Source organism: Tympanuchus pallidicinctus, unplaced genomic scaffold (assembly GCF_026119805.1).
Source record: "Tympanuchus pallidicinctus isolate F22 unplaced genomic scaffold, pur_lepc_1.0 scaffold8, whole genome shotgun sequence".
NCBI lineage: Eukaryota > Metazoa > Chordata > Aves > Galliformes > Phasianidae > Tympanuchus > Tympanuchus pallidicinctus.
The window spans coordinates 54,440,928-54,465,025 of NW_026294802.1; the positions used below are offsets into that span (position 1 = coordinate 54,440,928).

Here is a 24,098-nt window from a genome sequence, read left to right on the forward strand (position 1 = left end):
CACCAAAGCAGGGCACGGGGACAGCGCAGCTCCATCCGCGAGCCACTGAACCGCGTGGAAACGTTCCTTCAGGTGAAGGCACGACTCCACGTCAGCCCTGAGCGATGGGGCAGGAAAACTGAAATATCGAGGAACAACCTGCACGACGGGCACGGTGAACGATCCCCTCGGTTCCCCACCTTGCCGGGAATAGAGTGGAACCAAAGAAAGCCAGACAGGAGGTGAGGGCTGTGCAGCAGCCGTGAGCCCCGCTCTGCCCTGCAATCCCTTCAGGTGCTTCTCAGAGCGATGTTAAGATGGCTGATAGAGCCCAAGCGTTGTGTATAGAAGCGTCGCCGAGCATTTACCTGCTCCCGCACGCGGTGTCAGGAACGGCCCGGCTCTGCTGTGCTGCTGTGCCATTCCCAGGCAGTGCATGCAGTGGGAGCGCTGCCCGGGCGGGCGGCAGGCACGGCCCTGCAGTCGCGCTCCCCCAGGTCTGCCGCGGCCCAACGCCGCACAACGCACTTCTGTTACCGACGGGGCAGTGCAAAAAAAAAACTGACTGCAGCTATTGTACACAGAATGGTATCAGTGGGCTTCGGTTGGTGCCAAGCATTTACCACCCTCACTTCCTGCGTACCACCCTCACTTCCCTAGAGGAAAACATGCATTTTAAATGTTTATTTAGAGCCTTAAGAATTTCAACAAGTTTAATTTAAATACAAATAAATATCAAAATATGAGTCTGAAGGGAATGACACCACACGCCTCACCTTCTGAATTTAGGCATTTTCTAAATTCCTATTAGGAACAGAAATGGTTTGAAATAATGCAGATGCGCATCCTGAGGACTACAAGGGGTAGCACACGTAGGAACAAAACACAGGCTGCTCACAGAGGAATGCAAATGGGTGTTACTGACATTCACAGGGGGACAAACTCCAAACCATACTTTCTTTTTACTCAGGTACCCAAAGAAAATTAGCAAGCAAGTATCTAACAGTACAAGACCTACTTCTCAGCAACTCAGGCTTTCGATCTATCCACCATACACATGCACAGCTTCATCCTGGGGGCTGTTTGGGAGCAGGAAGCATGTTCTGCACTCGAAGGCAGGTGTTCAAAAAGCTGCTTCAGGAACACAAACCCAACTGCTGTACGAGTGAGCAGCACCTGTGCTCAGAAGTGGGCTGTTCAAAAATCACTTTCTTGCTCCTGCTTACCAGTTTGGAGAAGCAACTCAAGAGTGACAGGCCAGCTACAGGCTCAGCACTGAAAGGACGTGAGAAAGCAGACTGCAGTGCAATCAGTACAAACTGCACCTGAGTGCACGCATTCCCAATGTCCCACATCACAAAGGAGGAAACGCTGCCAGGGCGGCCCTTCCTCAAATCTTTCAGTTCTGCAATGAACATTTAGGGAGAAGAACGAGCTGCAGATGCAATGATTTCAGCAAAATGCCTTCAACGAGACCCCCAAACCAGATGCCTTGTATGGGTGAGCCTCAGCAGGCAGCAGAACCAGCACTGCCACAGATACTTGTGCCACTTCAATCACATTGAGAAACCTCCACCAGGCAGTCAAAAAGATAAAGGTAGGACCAGTTGGTGGGCAAACACTGAGGTCATGTGCTTGACAGATGTCTCTGAGGCTGCAGCATTATTCTCACGCTGTCACATCTGGTTTGTGAAGAGCTCCCACTAAGGGGGGTTCCTGAACACAACTATTAGAGATGTCACTGCTGCACTCTGAAGCTGATGGCACAGAAAAGACCCCACTGGTGTGTAACCTCACCAATTCCAATGCAGAGGCACACGTGCCAACAGCCCAAATGACCCTGAGAATACCTGTGCTGTGCCACGACTTCCAAAGCCAGCAAATAAAAATGCAAAATAAATTTGGATTGGTGCTAGAAAATATCACATGCACAGTTACTAAGTGTTGCAAAGTCTATTTAAAATGAGTTTTATTGAGATGAAAAAGTTTTCCATGGTAACTACAGAATGTTAATCAAAACCAGGTGTTTCCCCCTCTGTTAGAAACACGAATTGGAGTATCTTTTGTCCAAAAAGACTTTAAAAAGTAATCACTTAAATAGAGTATGTTTGGATGTGCTTTACTCCACACACTGGTTACTGTCTCTAATCTTGCTAATGAGTGCAAGCTATCCAGAGGCTGTCTGTATGTTCATCAGAGGCTTTGAATGGAACCTACTCCTCTGAACAGCTCTCAGCTGTGAAGCTACACGGGCAACAAGAGCACCCAGCAACCAACCCGAGTGTCACAAACACTGCGCCAGTACAGCGGTGCTGTGCTCAGGGGGAGCATCCTTCTCACCCTACAGAGTACAAAAGCATTGGGAGATTCCAGGCATACAAAGCAGTGTTTCTTGCTACCATCATCCCATTCAATAAGCATCATCTTCTAGATTTCCAGGCTGCTCTGGAGTAAGGAGTAGTCCTTTTCTTTTCTGGTGGTTTGAAGTAAGAATAGACAGGCGCTGCTGGATATTCTGCGTCTGGATTTTCTGCCATCATTTTCAGCTTGGCTTCAATGGCCTTTATTTTTGCACTGACACTGAAAAGAGGAAAAACAGAAGAGAAATTGAGCTTAATCTTAGCACAGAATCACACTAACAGCAATCCAGAGATTCTGCTGACACTGGAATCTCTATTTACCCCAGGAGCAGCTGGGCAGCCCCCATCACTGCCTCCACCAGCAGCGTGGAACTAGGAAGCAGGAATCCACTGCTTAAGGCCCACACTACTGCCATTCAGATCCTCAGTACAGATTTGCTTAGGAAAGGTCCTCCGTGATACAACACAGCACTGCAAAGTAACTCTCCTTGCACCTACTCAGCACTTTCTTAGAATTCTAAGCTAGACAAGCACACAGCAAGGCTTCCTGCAACATCTACAATGATGTCATTGAAAGCGGTCTGAGCATGTGCAGCAGAGCACAGCCCAGGCAAGGCTGCTGGAAGCAGCAGAGAAATGAAAGCCAGACTTCCTCACAGCTACAAGACCACTTGGGATGGGAAAGCCCCAGGTTCTAATTGAAGAAACATTATTTCAACATTACCAAAGTTTATCCCAAAGGGAGATGCTCTCCTAGGTTACACCCCAAATTCCTGGGAGTTCTGTTATCCACTGTTCTCGCTGGGTATGGACTGAGCAATGCTCCCTTCTCCACTGCAGTTTCCTGCAGCATCCATCCCCACTAAAACAACCCCACTGCACTACTAACATACTAACAATCTGCATGATTGGAGTCTCTCTGCTCAGTACTTCCTAGCATGGTTTGATTGTGTTTGCTTTTTTTTTTTTTTTTAATTTAATGGAAATATTTTGTTTTAATCTCTCACTGTTATAAAGAAAATTCTTGCTCATAAGAATTGCTGAATGAAATTAGCACAGCACAGCACCTCTCACTGAGATTCATGTGAAGGACTACAAAGCACATTCTGGCCAAACAAGCTCAAGCGTTGCACGCTCCAATTCCTCTCCTTATTTCTTCTCCTTCACATTTCCTAGCGATTTAATATGTTAGAAAATGAACATCAAGTCATAAGGAGCTCATTTCATGCGGGGCACTTCAGAGCAGGCTGCCCACCTGCAGGTTAGATTTTTAGTACAAAGAAAACACCAGTTCTTGATCCTATTGAAGTGTAAGGTGTCAGTTCCCCACCGTTCCCACAGTTTGGTCACCTCTCACCCACTCCATCTCCTACCTCAGGTTGGACTGGGGCGGCTCTGTGCTGGACGATGGCTCCAGGCTGATTGGGAGAATCTTCTCATTCTTATTATGATCATATCTCTGCAAATGGAAGACCAGTATTCAAGTCAAAACTGGAGTCACGAACAAAAACACTCTCTGACAGATACACTTTAAATTTGGATTCATATAACCTCAGATTTAGTGAATCTTTCACTATGAAGGATTTGATTTTGACGGCCACAAATTCTAACCATGTTTGTTGAGTACCATTATGGTGGTACCATAATGATGTGGACCCTGATACTGCACGCTTCTGTGCACCATATTGTTATCCCATCTTATCACTTCCCGTTCCCATCTATCTAAGACGAAGCAGAGATGCTAAATTTCTCAGCACTGCATCACCACACTGTTTATACAGACACTGTTCAGAGTGACAAGGTAACAGAAGCACACAGCTACTCAGAGCTGTGCAGTGATGGAAGAGAAACACATTCAGGATCAATTGTGAACCATCTCCTTTCTGTGAAGAGCAGCTTGTGAGCCTGTCTTCTCTGTGGGCAACGGGCCTCCTGAACTATTCACAGCATTCTGCTTCCTTGTTTCACTTGGCACAAATTCAGATTTGTTTTTCAGCAGAGCTGCTCAAATTGACAGTGTCTAGTAAGCCTTGGCTGCTCATCTTAGAGCTACTTAGCACGGTGCTGTCATTGCCTAAAATAAACAGTTGCTGCAATAAGCTAAGGTTTTGTGTCGTTAAATCTTTCCATTCACAGATTATAAAATGCCATGCGAGCTGAACTGATTATTTATGTATGTTCTTCCCCATCCCCTGGCTGGCTGCATGCTGAGCTACCCTGCTGAACTCCCAGCTGAGCAGACACTCTCCCCCAGCTGAAGCTCCTTTTATGGATCGCCTGTCAGGCCCCCGGAAGCACACGGTGCTCAGTAGCGGCGGCGCTCCAGAAAATGGAGCCTGCATTTGTGCAAGTTCTGATGTGCTGACAAAGGCCTGGAGCCTTCAAAGCCAATAATTAAAACAGCATGGTCTCCTTTAACAAAGATACCTGCTTTTCCCTTTTCTTTCCTGCCCCCCCCCCCCATCTTCTTCAAGATTCCTAAACAAATGCACTGCTGCACTCAATTAAAAAAAAAAGAAGAGTAGGACGTTGATTACAGGATAATCAAGGTGTGTTAAAATCACATTACCCAAAGGTAAATAACAATAAGCACCTCCCTCTGCCTCCCCCAAAACATCTCTCTCGACAAAGACAGTTATTCAAACAAAGTTGCTTCATATAAGTTGCTGGAGTAAATAACTGCAGGAGAAACAAGACAAGAATTCAGAGGCATGAAAACAAGGATGTTCCAGAAGGTACTCAAGTTAACATTAAAACCTTGATGTTTTATTCAGTAGAGCAAGCAATAAAATGATATTTAGTTTAGAAGTGAAACACCTTGCTTTACAAGTCAGGAATAATTATAGCTGCTGCCAAGTGCTTTCAGAAGTGGAACAAAGTTACAGAGTGCTTAGTAATTGGGAATTTCCATGCATCTCCTATCCAAAAAGGGTGCAAAACCACAAAGGGAAGGATACAATCCTTCAGCCAATCATTCACTAAGCTTGGGAAAAGTTAAAAAACAGAAATTTAGAGAAGTAACCAGTTCCCAGAGCTCTGATTAGATGCACCTTTACAAAGAACATCAGGTTAAACAGCCTTTTCTCATTCACCGCTAACTCAGCTAGTTCAGGAGGATAACAGAAGTGGTACATTGTTCATGCTGCTTCCCTGAGAGCTATTTCCTAGAACACACTGGTATCTTGCCAAGCTAAGACAGCCTTCATAAGAACTGTTCCTTAATATTATGGCTTTTTGACTTTGCAAACTGATTTTTATCTACCAGCAGGCTTACCTTGACTTGTGCGTGCGCCCACCGCACCACCAGCTTCTTGGAAAGGGCCAGCTTCCCATTGAGACACTGGATCGCCTTTTCTGCTTCCTGCACAGGAGGCACAGGAAGGCAGTTCAATAAACAAACCAAGTCTTCAGTCATAACCGTCTCAGATGTAAAGACCCTTTTCCTTTTGTAAATCAGTCCTCTGAAAGTAAAGCTAACTGTCTGCAAAGAACGTTTATCCCATTGTATCCCAACCCAGAAATACTTGGAAGACTCCCACACCCAACTGAGCAATCAGACTTTTATAAACCAGCAGGGCAGATTCTTTCAGTCATTGTAGGGAGGAAATGGGGAAGATGATCACAAGTTTTGAAAAAAAATCAAAGGCAGAAGCTGTTGGAACAGCACGCAGAGGGAGCTCTGTGCTCCACCAGCTTCTCAAGAAACACTGCCATTGGTCCCAGAGGCATACCATGTCCCATCAACACCCTGCACCTACGCCAGATCTTGCTAATGCCTGCTAGGGATGTTATCCTCTTGGTCCTATCCTGACTAAGCAGTGAAATCTCACCTTGGGGAAGCTCCCACAAAACTCGATTCACAGCAATTAAAAATGCATGTTGCAATGCTGTTCCACCTCGTTACGAAAAATCATTCGTTGACCTTTTAGACCTCAAGCACTGGCACAGCTCTTCTGACATCCTTGTGGTTTCTGCAGCCTGGGCATTTCATTTATCCCTTCCTGTTTTAGCTTTATACTGACATAAAAGAGGTGGGGAAGAAGCCACTCTCTTGAAACAAGAAAGCAACGTACCTGTTTGGTTTCAAAGTTCACAAAACAGTAACCCCTCGGCTGCCCCTCCAAAGCTCCAGACTTGTGAAAGAGAAAATCAAATTGCTTTACTTTGCCGAACTTCTGAAGGAGTTTGAGAAGGTGGTACCTGAGGGGGAACAAAGACGAATGGCACCTTTCAGTACTCTGAAAGAACAGCGATGGAGACACGCATTTCAAGCTCAGTCACACAAATGGTTCAGTTCAGTCACACAGGAATTCCCAAATATACGCAGAGGTGGACATCCATTACACAACCACAGCCCTGAGCTGCCCGGCCTCATCAATGACAGCCCTACACCCCTAAGCCTTCCTCCCAGCAGTGCCAGCTGAAGAGTGAGCAGCAGATCTATTCATAGCTGGTTTTTGGGACAATTACCTAACAGCTCCCTATGGGGCTGGAGGACTCTGCCTCTTGTCTTTCTAGAAATCACACCTACTTCCAAGCATATACACTGCCCCTCTCCAGCCCTGCCATGACTATCTGAAGCTCCATCTGATCCCTCTCTCTGCACAAGCAGTCCCAGCCCACAGCGCCTGCAGTTCTTGCTGCCCTCCCTGTCCGCACATGAGCAAAGCTGCTCCCATCCCTTCCCTGTGCCAAGCTGTATCAGTGTGCTGACAAGGACATGGCTGAAAACACAGTCCTGTTCCCACCTGCCTGGAGGAGCTGGGAAGCAGGAAGGCAGGATGAGCAGAACCACAACCAGAGGCTGACAGCAGACCAGGTGGAAATAGCACCAGACCTCAGTACGGGTCAGGCAAAATTAAGCATCCCTGGCTCAGCCAGCTTTCCAGTGACATGCACACAGAAGTCAGACACTCCTGCCATTCAGTGGGGAGTGTGCTTTTTTCTTTTTTTTTTTTTTTTAATAAAACTTGGGAAAAACCTCAACTAAACTTGTATGCTTAGCACTTGGTGCACTAAGCAGTGTGGAACAAGGCGCACATACGTTGTACAGACACATCTAACCTCAAAAGTTCCTTGCAGCTTTTTTGGTTCCCTGGACCCCAGTGTTTAATAGTGCCAGTTGACCTAGCAGGCAAATCACACTATCACTATTTCACCAACTGACTTCCAACCCAGAGATTAAGAATTGTCTGAGGGTTTAATGAGGGCATCTTAGGACTCAACCCCTCCTGATTAGCAGTACAGGGTTAGTTAGGGAGCCACGCAGCCTAAGCTCAATTCCCAGCTTCCCAGATGAGAGAATGCTCGGAGCTCTGGAAGCTCATCAGGGTAACTCCCTCTGCACACGAACCAGCAGGCACTGGCCAGGACGAGGCATGTCCTGGTGCAAGCAATCAGCAGTGTCCCAAGACACTGAAGGCATCAGGTAACTTCAGGGACAGCCCAAGCAGACAATACTTTTCCTAATAAAGCCCGATAGGATGTTCGAAACAAGCGATTGCCCTTTGTTAAGCTTCAGGAGGCAGGCAAGAAAGTTCCAGGAATGTGAGTCATGTCGCAGGACAGCCACGGCGAACGTTCAGGATGTGCACTTTTAGAGAGGTGAAGGTACAGCAGGCGCTCAGCCCAGCGATGCAGGAGGGCCAGGTTCCCTTCTCCTGCAATTACAGAGTCACGGGAAGGGCAGCGATGATCCTCACCACATTTTATTTCCCAACAACAAAACTCCCTGCAACTACTCTGCCAAAGGAACAATTCATGCTGTTGGCTCCAACTCCCAACCCGGGAACCGTTGCAACCAACAAATAACGCATTTCTGCTTCCTTGGCAGCAAGTCGTAGCCATTCCTTTAAAAAGCATTTTAGTAGAAGAGTTTGGAAGCAACCTATGTAGCCAATTTCATTCAGAATCTTTAGATCTAGATGATACAAGCATGATTTTCAAACCACACATGCAATTTTTAACAATGCAAGTTATCTCCTCTGCAAGGAGCAGCTCCAAACGAAGCTGTGTGTAACCAGAAGCTCCAGGCTTTGGTTATAATCTGTTGTTAATACAGTGAGGCATTGAGAGTAACTTGACTGTTATCCCCACGCAAAGAAGACTTCAGCACTGAAGGAAGACCTGTCACGGAAAACTTGAAATGTTTATTGAAGAAGTGTGAACGTGTAAAAAGCTTTATTATGGCAGTGACTCTGCTTATCCAGAGCTTAAGAGTTATTCGCACAGATGTGGCCCCAAAGATCACCACAGCCAACCTCAATTTCCACTTCCTGTCATCTGATGTGAATGCAAGACAAACCCGCAGCTCCCCCATTTCCTTTTCCTCCAGTCTTCCTCCTGGCACCCTGAGTGCTATTCAAACACAGGCAAGGCTTCCTCTGAACAATGCTATCCCAAGGATACTGCAAAGGTACCGGGCCACATGCTAAACCTATTATTGCAAAGAATTTTGCCCCACTGGGAGTCAGTAGGAGTCTCTAACAACAACTCATGCACACATTGTTTTCTAGGTGAGACTCATCAAGATGGGATCGTAGACAAGCAGCTGAACAGCCAAGGAAGCTGAACATCCACTATTTCATACCTGCAGGTCATTAACAGTCATTCAAAGGCTACTAGAAACCAGATAACATACGTATAACTGCAGTACTGGAAGTGCCGCGTTTTGGGCGGACAGAAACTTAAGCCTCCAAAAGCTTTACACACAGGAATTAGAGCAGGCAGTTCGACTCCACGTGCCACGCAGGAGGTGCAACAGAAGTCACAAAGCAGCGAGGTGAGCAAAGGGCACAGCACAAAGCATCTCCCAGCCCACCAGGGGACAAGTGCTGCACCAGGCCATGCTGGCAGTGACAGCAGGGAGCCAATGGATTCCCTGCTAGTGACACCACAACTGACCGCCCGCTGCCCTCCTCACACCCCACTGCAGCAGAACCCAAAGCAGAGATCCTTCAGCACTGGAACTGCCTACAAATTACATCCCACACCACAGCCTGCTGTGTGGACATGCGGTGCCAGCTCGCCTCCTTCCAGCTGCTAAGCAGCTACAACCCCCAACATTATCTGCTGCCATATGCAGAACAGTTCTCAGGATACTAGATAAAACAAATAACCCAAGTAAACATCACTGGCAGGGAAGCTAGCCCACCAGAAGACGCATCAAACCCCAACAAGTAGGTATGACAACAACTGACACCCTTGGAGACTCCCATTTGAGTCACAGTGCAATAACCTCCCATAAGCCACCAGCTTACAGGCTGTAATTTGTAGGCAGCCCTACATTCATGAATTCCTATTACCACAGCTTGCACTCAAATGTATACGTTACCTATTAACTCCCCAGTGCTTGATTGCAGTTATAGGTTGCTCTCTAAATGGAAGTCTTGGATTAATTCAAGACTTTCTGAACTCATTTCTGCTCAAGAAAGTCACAACCAGTTATTAACCCTACTAACAACCAATCAACTTTACTCCATCTTAAGCAAATCTAACATGAAAATTGCAGGGGCAACCCTTTGAAATCAGATAAAAGCAGCAAATGAAGAAACAGCTATTTAGCTTTCAGGTATGTGTTTTTAGTCATGCAATTAGTAAGCTCAACAGGGATTATTCAGACAAGCAAGCATGAGCAGAGCTGTGAGCCTTTAGGATAAGAAAGCAAGGGTCAGGCTGATTTATAAAAATTTACTGAACTGATACAGAAACATTACTTTCTCTATGCTGACAATGCATTAAAAGGAATTTTCTTTATTTTTTTCAGAATGAAACAGATTATAGTATTTTTTTTTTTTCAGTGGAGTATAGACATTACTAAAGCAAAACCAAAAGCAGAACACAAGTCTCCAGCCAGAAATACAACCCTGTTACGGGCAACGAGCACTGTCACCCATTGCTGGGCAAACTTTAAACACTAAGCTTAATGGTATGGAATCATTTCACATGAAGCTACTGCTTGCCTGGCCTAGATTCAGAGAAACGTAGAGTGAAAGAATCTTTAACAACACCATTAACCCCAAAACATGAAGGATCTGATGCATTTACAAACACCCACAGTTTTCCCCTTGCACAATCTCCTGAGTCCTTATGGACCTGTAAACATGCTAAGTCCCATATGTGAGTGTATGTGGTCAGCGAGTGTGAACAAACCAAAGCAACAGAGCTGTGGGACAGAAACGGTAACTAACGCAAAACCACCCAAAACTGAATGGTTGTAAAGCACAATGCATTAATGATTCCATTTAGAGGCTAGCAGAGAACTGCTCTGTTAAGATGAACCACACTTAGAATAGAGCCCTACCACCTGCACACGCACAGAGATGGAAGGAGAAACAGTATTCTATGACAGCACGCACAACAGTTAATCAAAAATGCTTGTTTCTAGAGAAATATAAACCCCACGTTGCTCTGTGTGGGTTTGTCACTTCTTAGCACACCACCCAAACACTGGGCAGCAACCCCTGCTGTAGTTCTGCGGTTTGAGTATTACAGCGGCTAAGATCTCATTACCTGCAGGGGATACCAGGTGCTCACTGCAGCGCCTGCCTGTCCTCCCCGCCCACTCCACATCCACGGACGGAACACAACAACAAATGGAACCCCCCGTCACCCCTCAGGGAACGGGGCACATGCACAGTTCTACCCCCATCCCAGGCAGGCAAACGGAGCCGTTCCCAGCCCCGGGGCCACCAGCCCGAATGTGGAGCGCGGCCGGGGGCAACTGCGCACCCGCACCCGGGGCGGGGCTGAGAGCGGAGCCGCGGGCGAGCGAGTACGAGGAGAGCACAGAGGGCAGCCCAGGAGAAGGGGAACGGGTGCTGGGAGGGGGGGCGCCGGTAACGAGAGCTCCGCGCAGCGCGGCTCCGCGGGGGGACGCGGGGCGGTGCCGCAGGGAGGGCGGCGCCGGGCCCGCACAGCCACTCGGTCGCCCGCCCGCCCGCCCGGCCGCTCACTCGGTGATCTTGGGGTCGAGGTTGCCGATCCAGAGGCGGTGCCCGTCCTGCAGGGCGCCCTCGGACAGGATGGCGGCGTTCTCCAGCGGTAACGCCTGTCGTTCCGGCTCCATGGCGGCGCAGGGCCGCCCGTCACCATCCCCGGCCTCGCACAGGCCTCGCCCCGCCCTTGGCGCACATTGATGACATCACAGGCGGGCGCCGTTTGATGACGGCGGCTCGGCGCGACGGTGAGCAATGCCGCGGACACCCGCCCTCCTCTGTTGCCACTCCCGGACCCCGGCTCGGCCCGGCTCCGCTCCGTTCGGGCCACGCTGTGTCGCTTTGCACCGCGGTACCGCAGCGAGGCAGACTGGGCGCTGCGGGGCACCGGGCGGGGCGTCCACAGGGTGTGGGAGAAGGGGCTGAGTGCAGGGGGCAGGGCCTGATGGGCAAATGCCGGAGGCGGGGCCCGGGATGGGGGCGTGGCCCGGGATGGGGTGTGGCCTGGGGTGGGGGCGGGCTTGCGCGCACGTGCCGCTGCGAGGGCTGCTGTGCGGTTTCGTTTGAGTTCGAGGCACAGAGCAGCGCTGTGGCTGGACGCAGCCTTAGAGCCATACTTGTGATTAAGGGGAGCATTAAGGAGGGCTTTGGAGCCTCCATCCTAGAGCGGCAGAATTTGAAGTTCTGTTTAAGTGGTGCACAAATAGCCAGCCCTGCAGTGCTGACTGCTGGCACACGCACACAGACACACACCTCAGGTTTGGAGCCTTTTCCTTTTAGCACGCTGACCCACCTACTTCTTCCCTTTACAGGTAACCAATGGCTATGGCATTACGATGCTTTAGGCATCTGCACTCCCTGCTTCATTGCTCTTCACTCGCAGTGGTGAGGCGGCTGCCACAGCCCCCAGCACGCTGCACAGCTCTGCTGCTGGATGGCTGCAGGCAATGCGTCCACCCACTGCTGCTGGCCAGGCCGCTGGCCACCAAAAAAGGTAAAGCAGCAGCATCCAGTGGTGTTTGCACCCCCCATCCATGATGCCAGATACCCATCTTGGGGAGCTGCTGTTGCAGCAGGGCAGTATGTAGTTGTCATCGCAGTCCCAGCTAGAGCTGGTGCGTGTAGCACGAGCTTCTCATCTATTTTGGTTTGTGCTCTGAATTGCTGGGCTATTTACCTGCTAAAGAATGTCTGTTTATCTTGGACTCAACTCTTAATTTAACATCAGTTGTAACGTCTTCTTTCTAATCTCTAAGGTAGTTGAGTTATTGTGAGAAACTGAAATTAATTCTATGTGTAATGTGCAGCTAAAGGTAAAGGGCAGACACAAGCCAAAGTGAACATCAGTGCTGCCTTGGTTGAGGATATTATCAACTTGGAGGAAACCAACACAGACATGCAGGCAGTGGTAGAAGCTCTGAAAGAAGATTTCAACAGAAATATCAATGTCAGAACCTCACAAGGTTGGTACATTTTTTGTACAATGCTCTGCTGCTGGGGTTTTGTTTTGTTTTTTTTTCCGGAATTGATTTTCTTTTTATTGAGTTATACACTGGGCACCCAATTACTACAACCTTGACATCCCTTACTAAAGGCTCTCTTCACCCTGAGCTTGACCAGGAAGAATCCATTTTTGTTAATAGCTTCCTGGAAATAGCTTTTCTAAGTGGGAGATGTCAAAAGTGTCTAACTGAACTGTTTGCAGATGTGATGAAGAAGCAGGTTGTCAGCTAATGGTGCAGTAGGGCAGGAAAAATCCAATTGCCATTAAATTAGCCTTTTGAAAATTGCCATCAGACTGGTGTCTGACGTGTACAAACTTTTTTTGCTATGCATCTTTGTGGTTACTGACCTTTACAAGCTTTATTCACTGAGTGAACTGTGTGTTTCAGGAAGGATCATGAATATGTTTGACTAAGCTACAGTTACTATAACACTGAACATATGTATTTTTAAGTAGTATCAAGTTTCAGGGATAAAGTGTAATATTAAACAATGACCACATTTGAATCATCCACCACTCCAGCTCTGGCAAAGGGCACTGCAGTCTTTTGTAGGGCTGGAACGTGTTGCTCAGTCTCTTAACTGTTTATTTTAGCCATAGGTGTTTTTTTTTTTTTTTAACTGCACTGATAAAGTACCTCCTGTCCCGTGTGCCTTTTGGTCTGTTAACATTTTGCAGCAGAAACGAGAGAGCAGATTAAGAGCAGCTCAGGGAGAAACAGAATACTCTCAATTAAGTAGTGGATAGCACCTCCTCTTGGGACCTGGAAAAAAAAAAAAAAGAGGAGTTTAAGGGAACATTGCTCAATTCAAGACAGTAGTTTTCTTGACTTTTATAATAACATCTTGATCTTCTTTAACTTGTAAGTATTAAAAAATAATTATTTCCTCTTAATTCTTCACAATCTTTGTTTAGTTTTCCTGTTCTAGTAACAGAAACAGAAGATTTGTTTTCATGTTTCTGTGCCCTAATGCTGAAATATTTTACAAACACCACAAGGGATGCAGAAACACAAACAGCATACATCATTTTTTTATTTTGTAACATCTGTATTTTGCACAAGGGAGGGAAAATGAGACACTGTATTTGTACTACAGCATCATCCCAAGCTGTGGTGTCATGCTGATGTTCCCCTGTGTTTGGTTCTTTCAAGGGGCCCTTGACCACATCACTGTCACAACAAAAGATGGGAAGTTTCCACTGAACCAGCTGGGGCAGATCTCACAGAAGTCTCCTCAGCTCATTGTAGTGAACATGACCAATTTTCCAGAGGTAAGGACACGTTTCTGGAGGTGGGGCAAGGGGAGGTACTTACCATGGGAACAAACAGGTTGATACTGAGCAATGAAACAGGTGGATAAAAGGGCCTAAGAGCTCAGACAACACTGTCGCTCCTTGACTGACACAAGCTGTGTTTTGCTGCAGACTGTGCCATGTGCCTGCCCCACTTAAGCTGACAGAGTCTCAGAGGAGGTCAGCATAAGGCACTTGATGCCTATGTGTTTCCTGAAGAGTACCCAGATTGTGTAACTTGGAAGAATGAAAACTCCCCATCAGGGAATGCACTGAGTGCCACAACTGAGAGAAGCCATACCGTGGCTTTGCCTGCATCCAGGCAGGAGGATGGGCTAAGAAATGGGTACACAAGCAGCAGAGTCAGATTAGCCATGTATTGCCTGTGTTTGCTTCCCAAGCCAAAGGATTGTTTTTCACCTGAGCTGGAGCTATTTCTCTCAATGCAATTGTTTTATACCATAACTGTTTCATAGGCAGATGGAACTCCTTGATAACACTACACACACTACTACTCCATATCATTACTTACAGCAGATCAGCAATACTTTCTAGCATTGGAAAGCAAATACCAATCCCTGAAGAGTCTAGGATAGAAAATAATTATAGAAGAGGATTTACGATACAGCTTTTACTGAGCATTTTCTTCCTGCAGAGCAAGTTCTGCCCACAGAATAACACTGATGGTCCTAACACACCGAAATCACCTCTGTCACATTTTCTCTGCTCCTTTCGTTTCTGAGTGGGGCAGTTATATCTCACAAAACATTGGCAAAGCTTTACTTTGTGCCTCAGTTGATAAAAGCTGAACTTCATAAGTGTGATCTACTGCAGTAACCTGGAGCTCAAGTTAACAATAGGAAAGAACATCAGAACTAGCAATGCTCCTTGTAGGAAATGCCATGCTAGTGCCCAAGGAACGCAGACCAGCCCAGTCTTGTTATTGTCAGCGTCAGAGAATGAAACAAACTGGCAGAGTGCTGTTGCAGTTCTCTGCAGAACTGTTACTTAACTATAACATTTGACACCCTGAAGGTACAGCAGTGCTCTTAAGGTGAGGGGGGGAAGCATTTTAATCACTTTGCAATTAGCAGGCAAACCTGCCCACCTCACCTTTCAGGCAGAGCAGCATCAGCCAGCTGTGATGGAGTTTTTTGAAAAGTTAATCCTAAGTAATAGGCTGTAAAATAAACATAGAGCTGGGCACAGGCTCTGCTTCTCAGCCAACTGCTACTGCTGTGATGTAATGAGATTACATTGTAGTGCTGAAGTGGTTAAGTTAGTTAACATTTCTAAATGGGTTCTGTGTGATTCCTAGTGGAAAACATTCAACTGGAATTTTTAAATGCTGAGAATCTTTCATCTCCTTTGCCACAGTCAGGCCATGCCTTGGGAATTTATTGTGGTTTCACTCTGCATTGCCTCAAACCATTCAAATAGTTTCAAAGAAGCAAAACATTTTCTTCTGTTGTTGCTTCCCCTTCCCCTCTCCCCCCTTGGTACCCTCGCTACCCCGACACTGAGTGCAGCCATAGTTTCCCATTCAGTTTGATCAAAGCTCTCCACACCAATGTAACTTCCTGATCTTACTGGTAACAGAAGTAAATGTTTCCATGTTCTGTGGAGATGGATTGCCAACTATTGACAGAGTTCTGGCATATGGGAATGATTATTTCCTAATTCTTTTTACCTTTTGATCTGTTTTACAGAGCACAGCTGCAGCTATGAAGGCTATAAGGGAGAGCGGAATGAACCTGAACCCAGAAGTGGATGGGACACTAATTCGGGTGCCAGTTCCTAAGTGAGTATCAATCCATGGTTCCCTGAGTTCATCACTGTGCAAGGCAATGCAGCGGAGCTGAGCCTCCAGCCCTCTGGAGCAGCTCTGTGCTCAGCACCTCTGCTCAAACTGCATCACACAGCATGCTGACGTGCAGACAGAGGCAGCAGCCCTTCTCTGAGCACATTTGGGTGGTAAATCCACAATTCCCGCGGGTGCTCAGTACCAGCAGTGACGGAGCCCTGAAAACACCCTGAGCAGATGCAGAGGTGTGAGGCCACCAGAGGTGTGATCCAAGCTCGGGGTACTGCAGACAAGTGCCACAAAGGGCTTCGTGTACTGCATGCACACAGACCCCACACACTGCTTTGCACAGAGGTGACTTCTAAGTAAAGATGAACTGAGTTATTCTTCATGCTTTAGATCTACTTTAGAAAATTCTCTTGATTTTTATCTAGCATTTTGATCAGAGAAATCTAATTGCAGCTTTCTGTTGCTGTCGCTAAAGGGAATGACATTATCATTCTATTTGCTGATTTTCTGTTTCCCCTGTGCTCTCTGCCCTTCCCCCATCCCTCAGGAGAGGAGGCAGAGGAGGAGGGCACCATTATCTTCATAATTGCTGAGGCTCCCGGGTTGCTGCGCAGTGGTTTGATTGTTAATGGGCACTTGGGTCATCCTTGAATATGAATTGCAGGGGAGGAAACTCCGAAACTACAAATCCTAATCTTTAAAAAAAATACTGTTTTTCCAACAAATATGTACATTCTGCCACTTTCTTTCATGGCGTTGCAGATCAGAAGCAGATCTTCTTTTCCCAAAGGAGGTCTGTCTCATGAGCTGCCCATTCCTCTGCACAGAAACTGTTGCTGCTCTCGGTCCCATTCCCCCTGGCAGCTGGCACCCAAAAGCCCCACATCCAATTCATTTGCAGTTTGCAGGATGTGCCCTGCAGGTCTGCCCCTCACGGACTCCTCTCCAATAAGACAACAGAATTGTTCAGGGTTTCATCCCTTACAGACAAGACGAACGGTTTCTGTCTTTAAAACCTTGAAATGCAAAGGGGAGAAAAACACCCAAGTTGTGAAAGAGAGAACCCTCACATCCCCAAATTGCTTTTTCTGATTTTTCTAAAGTGTTTCATTTTCTCAAATCTCAAAACACGTTCACAAAAAATTTGGGACAGATGCAGTGAAATTGCTAAAATGATGGCAGGTGTGCAGAACAAGCAAACGAATCAGAAAGTAAGAGACAATAGTGAATAGTGCTCCTGCAGAAATGGAGGGAAAGCATGTGAAAAGTGAAGTCAGACCTAAATGATCTTCCCCTGCTCATTAAAACCACTTTTTAGTTGGATTTATCAGGTGGACACACACGCATCCTGTTTTGCCCTACGCACATCGGTGCTTGAGATCATTTCAGCCGAACGTTTAAAAACGTTTGCTTGTCAGTATTTATTCCATTAGTTTAGGTTTTGCATTGCAGTTGAAACATGCAGTGGTTTTAAAGACACACGGGTTGTCTTGGTGTTTACTTCTGCTTCCTGCTAGGATCCACTCTGCTCCCAGAGGCATTCGCCTGTTTGTGTTGCTAGCGCTGCATAGGCAATATTTGTTTGTAGAAAAGTATTCTCTGGGGGTTTAAAAAGAAAAAAAAAAAGAAAAGAAAAGAAAACCAGCCATGGGAACACTTGTATTGGTTGATCTCGTGGCCGAGTTTGACCTGACCTTGTGTCTTTTATGGTATTGCCTCATTTTTAGATCCATCTTTTTTGGACCCATTGTGTTACACTGGATATTGTTTGTAAATTAGTAATATTTTTACACATGTTTTACTGAAAGCCAGATGACTCATTTGAAAGTTTAATGACTCATTGTGAGCTTTTTTTTTCCTTTGCCCTTTAAGAAATATGCAAAGATACCTACGGTGAGGAGCAAGGACTCGAGAAACTTCATTTAGAGAAAAATGCACAAAGCTGAGCTGCGTTGCTCCAGATCACTCATCATAATAAGTCTCTTTCACGCTTCTCGTTGAATAATATATTTTGCACCCTATGTTTATCTGCAATTAGGCATGCAGAGTATCTAGTTAAACCTATTTTCCTTCAACTGATCCCTCTCGTTCGCAGGAAATTCCTAGCATTTGAGATACAGAAATTATTCTTACCCGCAAAAACGCGCTGTGTTGGAGATCAGACGTGGCCTGCATTGTTTTCACTGCGGGTGTGCTCATGCCATATGCTGGAAAGGAGCATCCAAGTGCTGCAGTGCTTCAACCACCAGTTGCTGGCTGGGGCAGGAAAAGAAGAGGTGTTACTGTGGGGCAGTGCACGGCTCTGCACGCACCGCTGCGCGCCCAGCAGGCTGTGCTGTGCGTGGCTTGGTGCCATGGCCCCAGGCACACGACAGGGTTTGAGCCCACTGCTCTGTACCTGCAGAGGCTGCACTGGTCCTGAGGCCTCATCCTTATCCCTGCTGGGGGCTCTTCCCCGTGTCTGCTTCACACTTTGGCTCTAAAGAGGAGGCAGCTGCAATGGTTACTAGACAGAAAAGCAAACACATTTCGAGACAGCTCCAAGTCCCAGATCTGGGGGCAGGATTAAGCAACTGTGCTTAGAAACCAAGGGCCTGGCTTGTGCTGATGGATTCCTTAACCAGAAACAGCATCAGACTGAAGAAGTGTCCATTTCTGGCACTGTTGGTAGCATTGCTAAGAATTTATATACGGCCTGGGTGGAACGTAAAACCCACTGAGAAACTCTGCGGCACTGTGCAGTGATAAAAAGGAATTGGTGTTAATAAAGACAGACAAGGAGGCATGAAAGCTGTGACCCTGTGCCAAAAAGAAGAGGAAATCTGGCAGCCCTGCATAAACAAAAACATTTCCTTAAAGGCTCAGCAGCCCCAAGCAGGCGAGTGATACCCTCAGCACAAACCACCAGAGCTGAACACAAGCAGGGAAGTGAAGGCAAGCTGCACTTGGCCCCAGCTGGGGCAGCCCCTACAGAGCAGCTCTCCTCACCACCCAGCAGCTCCCTCTTCCCAGCTCAGCAGACAGGGATCTCTTTCCCTTCCCCCTCCCAAAATGCTGCCTGAGAATCTGACCTCCTGCAGACCTCTGTCTGCAAGCTGTGCCACAGGACCTCTGGCTTGGGATTCTGAAAAAGAGAAGCCCTAAAGGCATCGATGTTGGGATGCACAGGAAACTATGAGTAACCTCGCTCACTTCCAATCAGACATTCAGGTCCTGGCTGCAGCCTGCTCTGAGCTGTGGCCCCTCAGCAGCACCAGATGCTGTCCCCAGTGTGTCCCCTGGCAAGGGCTGTGCCGAGTCTCTGCTCTGGGCCTCTCTGCTCTCCTAGGGGTATGAAATTCCTGTCAGTTCTGGAAAGCTGATTCACCTCTGCCTTGAGATAGAAATAACTGGCAGTGCTCAGGAACAGTCAGAGCCTCTGCAAACATCTGCTGCAGGAGGGCACTGAGGGGTTGCCACATGGGGCTCAGCTCCCACAGTCCACACTGAGCATTGCTGAGGAGCCCTCACCCCACGCTTCTTCAGCTCTGTGCAGGAAGGATCTTGGCCTTGGTGTTCCACTCACTCAGGCCATTGCAGCCAATTTCAAAGTATTCCATATGAAATGTTTATTTTGCAGCATCTTCTGTGTGCTGCATTTTGCATTCTTAAAGTAATGTCAGAACTGCAACAGCCACAGAAATAGTTAAAATATTATTGTTGAGCACCAACAGTTGATATTGACAGCAGTCGGCTGTTGGTGCTGGAGCATTACCGGAGCTGAGATGACGTGTCAGCTCATCCTGCGTTGGGTTCAGGCTCACGCTGCACTGTGGTTCCCATTCGGGATGAAGAGGTGGGGATTTGCTCCCAGCGGCGCAGCAGTGGCACCACGTGGGGCAAACTGCAGCCAGCGTCCTCTGTGCCTTCTGTATGAGCTGCTCACTCCAGAGCTGTTGGCAGTGCTGCCTTGTCACAAGGCGTGATCCAGGTGTGTCAGTGGAAAGGCCTGGTCATGGTAAGGTCGAGTGAATTAGGAGTTCTCCCAGATGCAGAACTCTACCTCTGGCACTTGCATGGAGACCACACTGAGGGCCAGGGATGATGGAGCTTCCCTCACAGCTTTGCAGGAAAGCTGCACTTCTCTCCTCTGCATCCTGGGTGTGGAGCCGGGTTTTCTCTCTTTCCCCAGATGCTTTGGCAGCGGAAGAAAGACATTAAATGCTTCAGCATGACTTCCAGGCACGCCAGTGACATCCACGAAACAAGCATGTTCAGTCCAAGCCCTTCAGCTTGGGGCTGCAGTAGGAACTTTCCATTTGAGGCAGCCGATTTGCTCAAGGGACTGAAGAGGGATGAAAGCCCCCTGTGAGCAGTCACAGCACAGCATGGTCTGAGCACAGCCCAAGGGTACTGTGTGGAGGCCTGCCCACCCTGCAGGAAATCAGTCTGGCTGTGCTACAAATTACATTGATCTTTGTTTTTTCTCCTCCTCATTGATAGAGTAACCAGAGAACACAGGGAGAGCCTGGCCAAGCTTGCCAAGCAGTCCACCAACAAATCCAAAGAAGCCTTGAGAAAGGTGCGAAGTAAAAGCATCAACCAGGTGAAGAAGTTCAAGAGCAAAGTGTCTGAGGACACCATCTGGCTGCTAGAAAAGCAGGTAAGTTTCTTCCTTGCAGCATATGGCAGTTGTTGGCTCAGTGGGGTGAGGGAGAGCATTTTTCCCACAGCTGACAGAACTCCAGCACTGAGAAATGAGGTGACTCTGAGCAGACTTTTTGGAGTAGGCAGCAGCTGCTGTGTTTGCTATTTCTTTGTAAGAGTTGGGGCTTAAATCTCAAAGCCAAATTTGTGGTATTACATACGGTATACAATTGTAAACTGAAACAGGAAAACAAAATTTTCCTCAAAAGCTTTCGTAGTGCAGAGGCTTGTTACACAACCCAGCTGATGGAGAGCAAAGCTGCCCACGCCCATCATTGTACCACCACTTACACAGAGCCTGGACATCACTAAACAGCTGGTGCTAATAAGGATTGCTCCAATTTCTTGTTAATGAAAGGGCTAGCAAGATTCTCTCCCATTAGGAGTTTTTGGCTCTGACTCAGGAAAATACTTAAGCACATGCCTAATTCCCTAAGAGCAAATGTCACTAAAGTCAATTGCTTGGGCATAAACTCAGGCACAAGCTGAACTGATGCCTCTGAAGCAGGCTGTGACTTTTTGGCCATTTGTTTATTATCAGCTGAAGTCAGGTACCTTCCAAATGCCTCAGAACTATTCTCTGTGTGCTCACAAAAATAAACATTGACGCAGAGAGCATTTCTGCGAGCAGGAAAAATGGCTGTGCTGTTGTAACTGAATCCTGCTGGGAGGTGGTTGTTCCATAGCAGGCAGATGTAGAGGTAGTGTCTCACATCTGACTTCCACTTTCATCCAGATTTTTCAGCATGAGGAGAGGTCATATGCTCATATACCTGAGAATTGAGTGCATCTTAATCAGACCTGGGGAAGCAGTGCAGAAAAGCCCCAGAGGCTTCAATTTCAGTCTGCATATGCGCCCATCACTCACCCAAAATACACAGATGCACATTTTGGTACTGTTCATATGCTTGCCACATCCATCCCTTGTTATCAGAGTATCTAATCACTGGGCAGAGCTTCAATGATAGCCACTTAGTTCTTTGTACAAGAAATTTCATGCATAAGGAAAATAGCAGACTCAGACCTGTGCTGTGCTGCCGCAGATCCAGCAAATGGCAGACAGTGCTGCAGCAGAGATGGACAAGCTGCTGGCAGCGAAGACCAAGGAGCTGCTTGGATAAACACCATGTGTGGACACACTTCCCTTCCAGCAAGAACGGACTGCCCTGTATCCACTGCCATCGCAGCCTGCAGCCAGGCAGCTTCAGGTGATGGGCAGGGGTGGCTCTCCCCCAGACCTGGGCGCTGGAACCCCCTGGCTGCTGAGATTTCTGATCCCGGATTGTATGGGAGGGAGGGGGGAAGTCTCTGCTGTTCTTCATTCAAGTGTCAACAGAATTGGGTGAAGTAAGATTAAAAATAAAACATTAAGGACAATTGGAGGCTACTGAAAGGATTTCCCACAGCATAAGCTGTGATCTAGGAGGTAACACTGCCCTCTGCTTCAGGTAGCAGTTCAGCAAGAGTTGAAGCTCAAGCCTCCAGATGCATGACCACCTCACCAGTCCATTTCCTTCATGTCTGAGCCTCGACAGGCTGCAGGCCCACTGTGCAGCCCAGCTCTGTTTCTACCAGTTCTCAACCTATACTGCTAGAAGAAAGCACAACATGGAGGGAAAATCCAGCAGTGTCCTTGTGTGATCCTTATCATTTATTCTTGCTCAAAATAAAGTCCAAATCAGCCTGGGAACTTTGCAAAGCTGTCATTTGCCCATATGTGCTGCTGGTGGCATGCTCCAGAGGGAAGGAGGAAGGAGCAGAACGGGATTCTGAGCACATACCTCAGCCTTTGGTTGCCAGCAGGTACTTCCCAACAGCAGCAAACAGCCTCAGGCAACGGCAAGAGGGAGGGAAGGTGGTGGCCAACAGCACAGCCCCTCTCCCAGAGCAGTTGGGTTCAAAGAGCACCAAGTGCTCTGCAGTCCTTAAATAAACAACTCCCAAAAAGTTAGTTTGTGTGCAGTGGGGAGGGGGACGAGGATGAAGGATTTGCTCTGCTAGGGCCCCACATGTCAACAATTTCTCTGCTTTGTGTATTTTGGCCAAAGCACTTACCATGATAAATGAATAAAGGAAAATGGCGAGCCCAGGGCGGTTACATGGCTCAGTAAATTGCTTTCAGCTGATTACTGTATTTCTTTTGACATTTATCAACTCGGCTTTTTTGCCGTTGTTGCAGCCTCTGCATCCCAGCAGCAGCCAAGGGCCAAAGGGTTTCCCTATAGCTATGCAGGATACACCTGGAGGGCACCCCAGAGGCTTCTCATTGCAGAGAAGAATTCCTCAAGTAGGGGACACAGCTCCTATGCACCCATAGCTGTCCTTACCCCCAGCACCAAGGGAGTAGCACACAGCAGCCACACCTGCCCTCACACAGCAGGACAGGGACAAAAGCAGCAGCTGCAGCCCTGGCACCTTCACACATAGGACCACCACCACAGCACCAACCACACACACACAGCCTGGCACACATCAGCCGCAGCGCAGGCAGCCAACACCCAGGAGAAGGGACACAGCACTTACTGTGCCCACGTGAGCTGGCTCACAGCGATGGCTCCAGGTGCTGAACCTGCTCTGCTGCTGCTCCACAGGGCCCGCAGGCTGCCAGCCTTGATCCAACCATACCAGCAGAGGAAAGTGGAAATAAAAGGCAAACACTTCCTGCTGCAGCATCAGCAGGAAGCCCTCAGTTAGCTGAAGCCTGGGCTGCACCCAGAGCTGATAAGCTGCAGCTGATGCTATTGGAGGGTGGAGAAGGAGCTCCAGCTGTGCTGAACAACCCAGGAGGAAAAGAGACCACAGCTAGAAAACACGGCTGTGACGCAGCACTGATTTCAGTGACGCTGCTTTGGCCACCAAATGAAGTGGGTGCAGTGGCAGGAAGCATCTCGAGGATTCACAGGGTGGTGGGACACAAGGAGGGCTATGGCCAGACCCCTTGAGCTGGGAGCTAACTGCCACCCATCGGGTCCCCCTGTCCCTGCCCAGTGGGCTCTGTGGGGCTCCCAGAGGTCTCACCTCATCATGTGGCCCAGCAGCACCCACAGGTGCCAGGGCAGTGCAGGGGTCGGCAGTGCCAGGGGAGCAGGGTGAGCTCCTGCAACCAGCATGGCCGAGCTGCAGAGGGGAACCAGAGCTGGAGAGAGCAGCAGGAAAAACTTGGAGGAAGCTGGAAGCTCTCAACACAGTTAAAAAACAACATTGCTCTTCAAAATAGATGTGATTGCACTCCTTGTGAGTCATCGAGCAGAGACACCGAGATTGCTTTGTGCCAGGGATGAGCCTGGGCTCTGATTGTGTGCCTCCCGGATTTGTATAAAACAGAGCATGGATGGCATGTCAGAGTTTACAGCTCGCATACATTTTCAGCAGTGAGCTTTGCAAAATGTATCAATGTAATCTCTGCCTCCTATATTCCGTGTTGATTAGACACGATTTCTGGCTGGATTTTCAGAAAGCTCAAGTGCTTTTTTAATCACTACAGAAGCTCATTATTGCTTTCCAGTGACTCTTATGTCCTTCACTTC

The 24,098-nt window shown here is 47.8% G+C and overlaps 2 protein-coding genes and 1 long non-coding RNA gene across 4 annotated transcripts; 1 reads left to right on the plus strand and 2 right to left on the minus strand.

Annotated features, from left to right (window-relative positions):
* Positions 1-1,931: 1,931 nt before the first annotated feature.
* RBM18 (RNA binding motif protein 18) lies at positions 1,932-11,473 on the minus strand. The gene is made up of 5 exons (XM_052668427.1): positions 11,294-11,473; positions 6,413-6,539; positions 5,614-5,700; positions 3,713-3,798; positions 1,932-2,559 (listed from the first exon to the last, which is right to left on the minus strand). The coding sequence occupies exons 1-5, from the start codon at positions 11,404-11,406 to the stop codon at positions 2,400-2,402; spliced, it is 573 nt and encodes a 190-aa protein (XP_052524387.1). The 5' UTR covers positions 11,407-11,473; the 3' UTR covers positions 1,932-2,399.
* MRRF (mitochondrial ribosome recycling factor) lies at positions 11,421-22,270 on the plus strand. Of its 2 annotated transcripts, none has more exons than XM_052668425.1 (7): positions 11,421-11,523; positions 12,088-12,269; positions 12,583-12,738; positions 13,933-14,051; positions 15,782-15,873; positions 20,368-20,527; positions 21,615-22,270. In XM_052668425.1, the coding sequence occupies exons 2-7, from the start codon at positions 12,095-12,097 to the stop codon at positions 21,690-21,692; spliced, it is 780 nt and encodes a 259-aa protein (XP_052524385.1). In that variant the 5' UTR covers positions 11,421-11,523; positions 12,088-12,094; the 3' UTR covers positions 21,693-22,270. The 2 variants fall into 2 exon arrangements, with proteins under 2 accessions (XP_052524385.1, XP_052524386.1); XM_052668426.1 differs by having other exon boundaries at positions 11,519-11,627.
* On the minus strand, positions 13,230-23,185 carry LOC128073468 (uncharacterized). The gene is made up of 4 exons (XR_008202722.1): positions 23,095-23,185; positions 18,284-18,391; positions 18,019-18,141; positions 13,230-13,542 (listed from the first exon to the last, which is right to left on the minus strand). It is a non-coding gene; the product is annotated as an uncharacterized LOC128073468 (long non-coding RNA).
* Between the last annotated feature and the right edge of the window lie 913 nt (positions 23,186-24,098).

Coding starts and splice junctions, on each gene's coding strand:
- RBM18 (XM_052668427.1), bottom strand. CDS start 11,406: ATGGAGCCGGAACGACAGGCGTTACCGCTGGAGAACGCCGCCATCCTG. Junction 3,799..5,613: donor GGGCGCACGCACAAGTCAAG/GTAAGCCTGCTG, acceptor TTCCATTTGCAG/AGATATGATCATAATAAGAA. Junction 2,560..3,712: donor CCGCCCCAGTCCAACCTGAG/GTAGGAGATGGA, acceptor TCCTCTTTTCAG/TGTCAGTGCAAAAATAAAGG.
- MRRF (XM_052668425.1), top strand. CDS start 12,095: ATGGCTATGGCATTACGATGCTTTAGGCATCTGCACTCCCTGCTTCAT. Junction 12,739..13,932: donor CAATGTCAGAACCTCACAAG/GTTGGTACATTT, acceptor GGTTCTTTCAAG/GGGCCCTTGACCACATCACT. Junction 14,052..15,781: donor ACATGACCAATTTTCCAGAG/GTAAGGACACGT, acceptor TCTGTTTTACAG/AGCACAGCTGCAGCTATGAA.